The sequence below is a fragment of the Archocentrus centrarchus genome, chromosome 12 (assembly GCF_007364275.1).
Source record: "Archocentrus centrarchus isolate MPI-CPG fArcCen1 chromosome 12, fArcCen1, whole genome shotgun sequence".
NCBI classification, from domain to species: domain Eukaryota; kingdom Metazoa; phylum Chordata; class Actinopteri; order Cichliformes; family Cichlidae; genus Archocentrus; species Archocentrus centrarchus.
The window spans coordinates 10,530,767-10,541,718 of record NC_044357.1 but is presented as its reverse complement, the minus strand read 5'-3'; the positions used below and the strand labels follow the sequence as shown (position 1 = coordinate 10,541,718).

The 10,952-nt window shown below is 40.1% G+C and overlaps 1 protein-coding gene across 1 annotated transcript; it reads right to left on the bottom strand.

The window, feature by feature from the left end:
• Positions 1 to 274: 274 nt before the first annotated feature.
• On the bottom strand, positions 275 to 10,505 carry taok3b (TAO kinase 3b). Its single transcript, XM_030743403.1, has 8 exons — positions 9,784 to 10,505; positions 8,960 to 9,196; positions 8,690 to 8,818; positions 8,360 to 8,563; positions 7,162 to 7,401; positions 6,428 to 6,640; positions 6,087 to 6,269; positions 275 to 2,688 (listed from the first exon to the last, which is right to left on the bottom strand). The coding sequence occupies exons 2-8, from the start codon at positions 9,143 to 9,145 to the stop codon at positions 2,527 to 2,529; spliced, it is 1,317 nt and encodes a 438-aa protein (XP_030599263.1). The 5' UTR covers positions 9,146 to 9,196; positions 9,784 to 10,505; the 3' UTR covers positions 275 to 2,526.
• Positions 10,506 to 10,952: the final 447 nt, after the last annotated feature.

The window sequence follows — 10,952 nt, the reverse complement described above, 5'->3', positions numbered from 1 at the left end:
TTGTTCCAAATTCAGGTTTCTGTTCACACATTTGTTCATTTGTGAACAAATGTGTGTATATATGTTAGCAGCCTACAGTAAATTATGAAAAACATCATCTGATTTGATGTAGGTCACTGAAGCCATTTTGCACTAAGAAAAGCAAAGGTGAGAAGCCTCACGCCACATGATAGAGCATTACAAGGAAAGCAAACCACAAATAACAAGAAATGCACTCTGGCATAAGATGGAGGATGATGATTGAGACTCCTTATTTTCAACAGAATCTCTTTTATTTTGTCTTTGAACTGCACAGGAAATGGTGAATAAAGTTCTTTAGGAAAGTCCCCTTTATTCTAACTAAATACATCTTTCTAGTAACATAAAAGTCACACAAATTGTAATTGTTCTGAAGCTCTCAGGCAAACTTATTCAAGCACCCCAACAGCACTTTTTTTTAAAGGAACCACTGTGTCCACAAGGCTTCAGTTACACGTGACCAAGACAAAAGGCCTTACTGCATATGAGAAATGCTGTCATCAAATTTCAGAAAGTTCATGAAAATGTCAAAGACTGCAAAATTTAGTGGAGCCACCCGACTTTGGAAAACAAATTTAGAATTTAAGTGTAAAACAAGAGCATTTAAGTTCTATTGCCATCCAAAACTGAATGCCATTGTGTCGTACCTCAGGGTGCGTCTTCTACCTCTCAGCTCTGTGAGGAACATAACCAAACATTAGTACAAGTTGTGGCTCTGACGTGAAAAGAAAAAAAAAAGGGTAAAGAAATACCTGTCAAATGTAACGGGGTTGCATTCAAGACCACCGCATTAAACAATGTTTCAAAAACTGTCCCATGATAAAATAGCATTTATTTTTCCATACATGTACTTAAATTTTTAAGAGGGTTTCACTGCATGGGGCACCCTTAATATGTCATAAGTATTTGAAAAAACTTAGTAGTGTTTTGACTCAGAGGGAGATTCAAAATGCTTTACATTTTGTAAAAGTCAATTGTCTCTCCAAGACAAAACCTACAAGGCTAAATGTGGTATTAGAAATTAAGCACCAAACAATTACCCTTCCATTCGGTAGAAATGGAATAATTGTGCAACCTGTTCAATGACCATAACAAACATGGTGAAAAATATGTAAATCTTATCATTAGACAGTAATGAGGAGAATGCAATCTGGACCCACATGTTGTTATTTGCTTTTGTGGAGTCACTGACACTATTGTAAGAAGTCTGTGGTTCCATTCACCTGCATCTATACAATCTCAAAGTCTAGTGATTTGACTTAGCAATATATTGAGCTATTGTATGACCATTTCTCTATATTATAAAACAAAAATGAAGCAAAATCTTTATCATTAGGCTCTGTTATCAGCAACAGACCAGTGTCTCTGTATATTCTAGCTATGTTCTCATGTACAAATGTTCATATCAAAAATTATACAGCACAATTCTCACCATTTTCCTTTACAAGAACTTTGATTAGTGAACATTAAATGATTAACAAGTTTAGATGAACTCAAAAGAAAAATGGTGCCGGCCTCAGTAGGTAAAATATAGATATAACAAACACAACTAAAATCTGCTTCAGGCACAACTTAAATAAAGGCATTTGTGAAAATTATCATATCAAATATGGCGCTTATGTCCAGTATCCATAGGCCTAAAAAAAAAAAAAAAAAAAAAAATGCTATGACCACTTTTTATTTACAAACAGCTAAAATCTCTGACAGATTCATGCTTCACTTCACAACCTGAATTTGTCCTTAAAGTGCATGCAATAATAAGCAGTTTTACCAAGTGGGATCTTGAGTTGTGATAAGATAAATGGATTGATCAAAGTTATGCCAATTGAGTCTACATATCAAATAAAAAGAAAAGATCAGAACTGCCTAGAAAAGTGAGGGTCCACAGTATACTGTATGCATAAGCACAAAATGGAAGTATGACTGAAAAAAAAACAAACAAACAAAAAACCCTGACTATCCAGTGACCCCATACAGTAATATTCACATTCAGAGAATAAAATAAAAAGAACAGAATGAAACTAATAAAAAACAAACAAAAAACCCCAAAACAAAGCAGCTTAACACCACGGGGGAATCCGTAGCTCACATTCCACAATGTCCCTCCATGTAACACACATTAAGCCTCGTATGAACAAGATGGGATTCTACTTAAACATATCAAAGTGCCCATTTTACTAAAATTTCCTGATTTATTCAATTCCAAAAGGAGAAAATGGCATGGAGGAAAGAGTCTCTTATTTTGAACACATAGGCTTTTGAGTTACACTGACTAGGTTTGACTTTTATTGACACGTTGTTGTAGATTCTTTTGTTTTGCTTCCCCCCCACCCATTAAGTTTCACAAAAGAGGCTCTCATTGCACGCAACACCCCAATTCAAAGATGCAATATCTAAGAGCGATGAAAAGTAATCCAGTAATCCAGTTTTGTCACCGTGGGTGGGACAAATGGTCAAGTGGACATGAAAAGGGCACGGATATGTTGTCCTTTAAAGATAAATCCACTTTCATCTGGTGTCTTCTTTGGGGAAGTCTATAGATCCCAGGCTTCCAAAGCCAAGGCTTCTGCTTTCTGTGTCAAAAGCATTAATTTCTCTGTCCTGACGTTCCAGCAAGTGCTTAATCCGTTCAGTACGTTCCTTCTGAAGTGCAGCCAGTTCCTCTTCAATCTGCAATTAAAATACAGCATGGTGAACATTTTATTGGAATTCAGTTCATTTTAATCTGTTAGCGTTGTCGTTAGGGATACAGCAGTCGACGGCCAGGGACCCGATTCGTACGATTTTCATCGTTCTCGGCCCTGACGTTTACCAACCTCAAGCATGTCAAATTTGTTTCATGCATGCCCAACACGTGCACAGCAGCACAGGTGAATACTAACACTCACAGCTGTTAAAAAGTCATTAGCATGGAAGTTCTTTACTGTGAATGAAAACACAAAGTTTGCCAAAGTTAAACTGCAGGGGGACACCATGACAAAATTTCTAGTAACAAATCTAATCACCTTCACCCAACTGAACATGGACATTTTAAAGAAGCTAACAAAGGTAAAGTAGCTAAAGCTATCCAGTGCTCATAACTGGCCACAATCCCCCTGCCTCAGTATGAGCAAAGGAATGAGGAAAGCAATTATGAGGAAAATTATGGAGACGAGTGACACAGTGAAGCGAGTCGATGTCCTAGTATCTGGTTAAGTTATAAACATATTGGAAAATAATGTAAGTAACTGACATTTGTTTTGTTACATAAATCTGTTGCTTTTGGGGGGATTGAAACTAAAAAACAATGATCCTAATTATCAGCTAAGAGTTACATCTGCCAAGGTGGTTATGTTTTAGGTTAGGATTGCATGTCATTCTGTCTCTAAATATGACAGCTCGAAAAGTTTAGGAATGAATTCTGATAAAACTTTGTTGGGGTGCAGAGTGGGGTCATGTTAACAATCCATTAAAATTTCTCTACCAATGTGTTCAAGGTAAACTTTGTAATTTATTGATTGAAAATTGACCAAAAGCCTTATAACTTAGAAACTATGATTCTTACAAGTGTGGTATGTGTTGTCAACATATAGAAAGTACCATATAAAAATTTAAAATATATCACATTTGACTTCTGAACTCTCCTACAAAGTCAGATATATTGATAATATAGATTATACAATTGATTGATCTGAAGGTCAAAGTGATAATAATGCTATACAGAGTTATTTAAAATGGTTTGATTGTTTGTACTGACAACTAAAAGGCATATAAGGAATGATATATGGGGATTCCAAATATCACATTACTGGTTAAAGGATCCAAATGCTGACAGCCAAGGGAGAACGGTTTAAATTAAAAGTGAGCCTGTTTTTTTGTGGCCGTTTACAAAGTCTATGAAATTTAACACAAAGTTCAAAAGGTAAGTAATCAAAGCTACAGCTTAAAACAGAGGGAGAAACACACAGAGCAGGACAACAGACACTGAGACAATAAAGGTAAGGACAAGTAAGGACACATGGAGGCAATCAGTGAAATGGGAACAGGTGGTTAACAAGACACAGCTGTAGACAATTAAGGCAAAAGGAGGGAAGAAAAATTAAACACAGGAAATAAGATACAAAAACTACCAAAGTAAAACAGGAAGTGAAAAACTAATTACACGGGGAAACACATGGGGGAAGAATGTTGAGTCAGGACACATTGAGGGAATTACGTGAAAGGAACAAGAAAATCAAAATGTAGATAATAAGCAAACTAGAATTTAAAGGTCCAAAACAAAAACCCTGGGTCCAAGACTCAGGACAATGACAGGAGTGTAGCCCTGTACAATTCAGAATTCATTCTTCTGCTTCTATCAGCAGTCATACCATCAATAAATAGTGACCCAGTTCCACTGGCAGCCATACGTGCACATGCAATAACATTGTCTCCACCATTGTTTGACAGATAATGTTGTGCGCTTCAGATTGTGAGCTGTTTCTCTTCTCCATACTTTTCTCTTCCCAGCTCTCTGGTACAAGGTCATCTTGGTTTCATCTGTCCAAATAATTTTACTACGCAAGCTTTTTGAGATGTTTTCTGCAAAGTCTAATTTGAAGATGTTTTTTTTTTTTTAACCATGGAAATAGTTCTGTCATCATGTACTTTAGTTTTCTTCTGTGGTCTTTCAGGCCTTTTGGTGTTGCTGAGCTGGCCAGTGTATTCCTTCTTTATAAGAATGTACAGATTGTTGATTTGGACACACCTAAAGTTTTTGCTCTCTCTGTAATGTGTTTATTTTTGTTTTATCAGCCTAATGTTGGACGCCTTTCCTTCCATTGGTATCGCTTTGGGCCTCACACTTAAAATGACAGAGAAAAGCTACTTTCTAAAACACAAATTCAACATGCTGAAACAACTTTGGATATGAAATCTATTTAATGTGTCCTAGAATAATAAGGGAACAAGTCTCATCTGCCCATGAAACTGCTTGTCGGTCAATTTTCCAAATACTTTTCAACCTCTGAAAATGGGTGTATAAAAATTGCTGTAATTCCTAAACAGTTAATGCAAAATTATTTCGATTAACTGTCTGAATTAAAGCTGGAAGTCTGCACATTCAGAGTAACTGGGGGAAACACAGAGACAGTCACACCTATGCCCTGTTAAGAAACCCCAATTAACCTGATATGGGGAGAAAATGCTAACTCCACACAGAAGGGCTCCCGCTGGCTGGTAGGTTCATGCCAGGAACCCTCTTGTTGTGAGGTGGGAGTGTTTGCCACTGAGCCTCAACATGATGTTCATTTTGTAAATTATGATCTGAGTTGGTATAAAATAGGTGATAAGGAGGGAATACATTAGAGCATGCATAGTCGCTGCAGTATGAGTGCACAGTGTCCTCCGTTTCTTCCACTGCTCACTTGTGACATCTGTTTTTAAAAAACCAAGATGGCAACAGACAAAATGCCAAACTTCAGGTTGCAAAACTGAGTCCACAAGCAATCTTTTTTAATACAGTCTATAGCATTTCTCAAATATCAGACAAATAAAAACCAGACAATTTCCTCCTTCACCTGAGGAGGCATGAATGTGGGAACCAAATTTCAATATCAGCATCATTAGAAGAAGACTCAGGGAGATCAACAAAACAACCACCAAAGTACATTACAAGATGCCATTAAAGTACTTGTTAAGATTCTTCAGTTTGAACCAAAAGTGGTGAACTGACCAGAACACAGATTGATGCTGTCTTAATTAGAGCCATGCCATACCATGCCTTTCCTCTATTATCAACCGAACAATAAACATATTTGCCAGGTCTTATGCCAGTTCAGGTCAAGAGTGAGTTTCATCAATAGAAGACTCATGCACATTGCTGCTTCATGCTACCCCTGCCCCAACTTTGGTGGGACCCCAACTGTCAACCATAACCTGAATGTGTCCATGGTGCATTTATCTATAAACAAAACTGTTGCTGTTATACTGCTGTCAGCTGATAAATTGTCTCTGGACAGGGATCCATCTGCCTACCTATTTGGCATCATTTCCATAAAATATGGTACCATGCTGGATTTATTTTAGAATGGCTTTGATGTTAAACCTACCTTCTGTTCAAGGTGCGCTCTCCGTATGGAGACCTTCTGCTCAAGTTTCTGCTGCTCTCGCTCATGTTGGGCCTCCATCTGTGACTTGGTTTTTTTCTGGTAGGCATCCAGGAGTTCCATTTCTTGCTTCAGCTGCTGCTTCAGAGCTTGGCACTCCATTTCCTGCTCCGCTTCTAGTCGCATCTAGAGTTAGCAGCAAACATTAGCAAGTATGGCTGTTAAAATTTTAGCTTCTTTTATCAGCAACAGGCCAACACATTTAAACACATTAAGATATCACCATTAAACATGTTGTTGTTCTTGTGCATCATTGTAGCTATTTATAACAACATGCTTCTTACCGCTTGTGAAGCCATCATCTCATTGATGCTCTTTTCATACTGCTCAGCCAGTATGGCCAACTTGCGTGTCTGCTCCTCTTTCAAGCCCTTCAGGATGGTCTTATGGTCGCCTTTGGGAGACACCTCCAGCTGATGGTTCCTAAGAGCCTTGTACTGCTTGTTCTGCACCTTACAAGTGTCCTGAAACTGTTTCTTGATCTGCATCTCCAGCGTCTACACAAGGTTAAATTATTAAATGTTAGGTACGTGTAAGTAAAATTACAAGCAAAAGAACCATCTGGATATGACTGGTTCAATTTGTTGTTCTTAATTCAACTGATTGATTTGGCTTGTGGATTCAAAACCTGAGGATTTAACTGAGACTACTTTGAGAGGGTAGATAAATAAAGTTGCATGAATAAATAAATAATTTGTTTGCAGTGCCCTTGAACATTTATTTCCATGCATGAGCTTCTGAGTATGATGCTATTAGATGAAGAGAGACAAGATTTAAACTTGTGAAGGCTGTAACATGTTTTGGAGGAAGCAGTTCTCATGGCAACATGATGAATGTTTTTCTACAGGTTACTATTGGGCTAAATGTTTCAGGCATATCGAATGTCATGAATTCATTGTACAGGCCCTGCAGAGCTTCAGTTTAAATCCATGACTTCATCGGGTCATTATGAACAAGCTTGTAGGATATCAACTTACTACCGCATATAATACAGTGGCAAAGACTATGTATCAGGTACCTTGAGGTTTCTGGGCTGCTGTCGCTGCTCCAGAGTGTGTTTTCTGTGCAGTTCCCTTTGCCGCCGGTTGTTGTACTCCTCCTGGTTTTCAAGCTCTGTCTGGTGCTGCAGCCGCATGAGTTCTATGCGCAGCTTCTGGAGCATCTGCAGCTGCCTACGCTCCAAGTCCTGGGTGGACTCGTCCTGCCGGATCATCAGGGCGTGTTCCATCTCCTTCTGGGTCCTCTTCTTGTTCAGCTCCTGGGACATTAAAACGGACTGTTCTGAATGACAGTATGAGTTTGAAGTTTGAAGATATCCCTTTATGACTAGTATCATATAAGCAATGATAGTCATTAGTGTAAATAACTATACAATATACAACAGATTATTAATAGTGAAAGTAACTGCTGGTTGCTTCCTTCATGCCACAAGAGGGTCTTGTGTCCAAATATCTTCTGAAAACAGGAATAGCCAGCTCCAGAAATTGTGATGCTTTTCCTAGCCTTGGTGGCACATTCTTTTCCTTCTTTCTGGTCCTCCCTTTTGGGGTCCCCACTGTGGATCATCCTCCTCCATCTCATCCTATCTCTACTATCCGCCCCTGTCACACCAACCCCCTGCATGTCCTCCTTCACAACATCCATGAATCTTCTCTGTGGTCTTCCTCTTTTCCCATCTGGCAGTTCCATCTTCAACATCCTTTGTCAACATCCCAATAATATCCACTATCACTCCTCTGCACATGTCCAAACCATCTCAGCCTTTAACCCTTTAGCTTTTTCTCCAAAATGCTCAGCTTGAGCTGTCCCTCTTATGTATTCATTTCTAATCCTGTCCATTCTGGTCTCTCCCAGTGAAAATCTTAACATTTTCAACTCCACCACCTCCAGCTCTGCCTCCTGTCTTTTTGTTATTGCCACTGTCTCCAAACCATACATCATAGCAGGTCTCACTAGCATCTTATAAACCTTCTCTTTCACTCTTGCTGCTCTCCTTCTGTCACAAATCACCCCTGACACTCGTCTCCACCCTGCCTGCACTCTCTTCTTCACCTCTCTTATGCAATGTCTGCTGCTTTGGATGGCTGACCCCAGGTATTTAAACTCATCTACCTCCACTACCTCTGCTCCCTGCAACTTCACTGTTATATCTCTCTCCATCTCATTCACAGTCTTGGTGGCACATTATGTTACATAACATCAAGATATTGCATTACCTCTCTCAGTTGCTCCTGTTCAAACTCATGCTTCCTGAGCAGACTCCGGCGTTTCAGCGCCCTGCAGCTCCGGTCATACACCAGCCTCTGCTGGGCCAGCAGGTGAGCTTCCTCCTCAGCCTGAGAGCGCTGCATTGTTTCTTTGTGCCTCGACAGACGCTCCTGCTTTTCCTCCTTGGGTATACATGGGTCATTGTCCATCTCCTGTAATGCAACACAAACTGTGTGTATGAAGTTTGTCTGATGTGAAGACTTTCTCATAGATTACGTGCTTCATGTGCAAGAGATTCAGTGTATAACTTCATATACTTATTTGTTGATGATATTTACTTCCTTGATCTTGTCTTTGCAAAGCCTGTATTCCTTTTTCTGGTTTTCTAAGAAAGAAGTCAGCTCTTTCTTTTGCTGAGCAACAATCTGTTGCTGGATCCTCCTCTCTTCTGCTGTAACTGACTTCATCTGTGAAAAGACATTCAAATAATCAAATTATCACCTTTTATTGAATGCCTTCCTTACAGACGCAGGCGTAGTTCAAAGTGAGTTACATCACTCTTTAGTTTTCATCTCATTCATAAATAACACCTGCTGCTGAGGCTGTACCTCTTTGTCTGTTTGAGCAGCATGGCGTTTGGCCAGCCTTTCCAGCTCAATGTAAGTGTTGTTCGCATGTGTCTCCAATTCCTTCTGCAGCCGGAGCCTATGCTCATCCATCTCGGCCTTTAGCCTGTTCTCCAGGGCGATCAGCTGCTTCTGGTGCTGTCGCCGCATGCGCTTATACCCAGACATCTGCACCCGCAGCTCAAAATCCTGCTCATGCTCCTCGATCTACCTGATGCCCTACATGGAAGAATACGTGAAGCAGGAAGTAAAAGAAATCAAGCAGCCAGAAGAAACCATGTACTGTAGAAAGAAAGACAAAATCTGCAAACTAAACAGTACTCGGAAGCCAGATCAGTACACATCCAGAACAACCTAAGAACTAAACAAGGATTTTTTTTTTTGTCTAACCATCCAAAATCTGTATGATGCCACTATTCAGGAATCAGCACAACAATATAAGATGAATGAGAGAAAATTCACCTTTTACAATCTATGAGAAGAACAAAATAAGCAAACGAACAAACAAAAAACTAAATATCATTGGTAAAAGATTTACATGGATAACATATAAATGCAATACACACACATCAAAGCAGAGGCAGAGAGGGAAGCTGAGGATGGAAAAAAAAATGACATCCATTAACAGGATCTGGTTGCCATGACTACAGATGTACAGCTGAGAACACAGACATCCCTTCCCTCCCTCCTCATCCCCGCGCCGCCAAGCACGCACACATACACTAGCGCACGCGCACGCGCAAACACACACGTATTTTTTTTTTTTGTTTGTTTTATGCAAACGGTGGAGAGAGGGAGCTGCGTACCAAAGATGCTGATTTGATGGGGGCAATGTGTTAACAGATCTTGCAGTCGAGAGACCGGCTCTTGTGAGAAGTAGGCCGCAGCTCTGGCCTGGTGTCCCTGTGCACAGCCTCATCCCTCACGCAAGCATGGTCCTGCAGGGAGGGAGGAAAAGGGGGAGATAGTGGGGCTGGGTACTTCCCAGGCCCTCCGCGCTCGCTGTTTCTGCTAGAGCTGCTATTACTGCCGAATCTCCCTGAATGCAGCACAAATCCAGCGTTAAATGCATCCTTCCCCTGCTTGTTCCCCCGCTACTGGCTGCAAGTCCTTGCTAAGAGAGAAAAGGGCATTGCCAAACAATTGCAGGCAGCACCGAGAAGGCAGCCGCTGGATGTATTCGCTTTTTTTTTTTTTCCTGGCGTCCCCCTCTTCCAAAGAGGAGGAACCAAATGGCTCCGGTGGATACGGGTGAATTATGCAATGCCTACCATTGATGATAATTGGAGAAAGATACCGCACGGATATACGTTACAGCCACTCTTCTTTTCCGTTTCAAAATGCAAGAGATGTTTGGGAGGAAAGATAGTTTCCCTGTGTTCCTGTGGTCGCATGTAGTGCCATATTTGAAATGATATGAATCAGATAAGGCACATCCAAACATGGTTTTCCCTCGAATATGTCGCTTGACGATCCGTTTGTATTCCACTCGAATTTCTGTCCTACATTTACAGCGCACTTGGTCATGGTAGGTGGTTCTGGTGCCTTCTATTCATCTCTTTCCTCTATCCCTCTTCTACACTCCCCCTTCCTTTAAAGAGACACCACAATACTACTGGCACATCTCAACGCTGGTGAAGTAATTTCACACAGGAAGAGATCTTCAAACAAACCTGTATATGCAGGCGTTTGTAAAGGACAAGCTGTATTTTTTTTGTTTTTTTTTTTACTTTTATCGATTATTATCACCAGAGCCTCTTTTTGAAATCTTAAAATGAAACCATTAAAATTATTAAATGACATTTTGAATGAAAATCTCTATTTTTATTTCATTGGAGGTAAACACAGGGGATTTGACCTACATTGCTGCAACTGTTCTGTAGCTGTCTGTGAACAATACTTGTGTTTTGCAGTAGGAACACTAACAAAGAAAACTGATGGATGGCACAGTTCCTGCCATTACTCCATGTGGCTG

Bases quoted from the DNA above. Each gene is read 5' to 3' on its own strand.
- taok3b (XM_030743403.1), bottom strand. From the start codon at position 9,145: ATGTCTGGGTATAAGCGCATGCGGCGACAGCACCAGAAGCAGCTGATC. The intron at 6,641-7,161 runs GTACCTGATACA...AACCTTGTGTAG, and splicing joins AGCAGCCCAGAAACCTCAAG to ACGCTGGAGATGCAGATCAA. The intron at 6,270-6,427 runs GTAAGAAGCATG...TGCTAACTCTAG, and splicing joins AGATGATGGCTTCACAAGCG to ATGCGACTAGAAGCGGAGCA.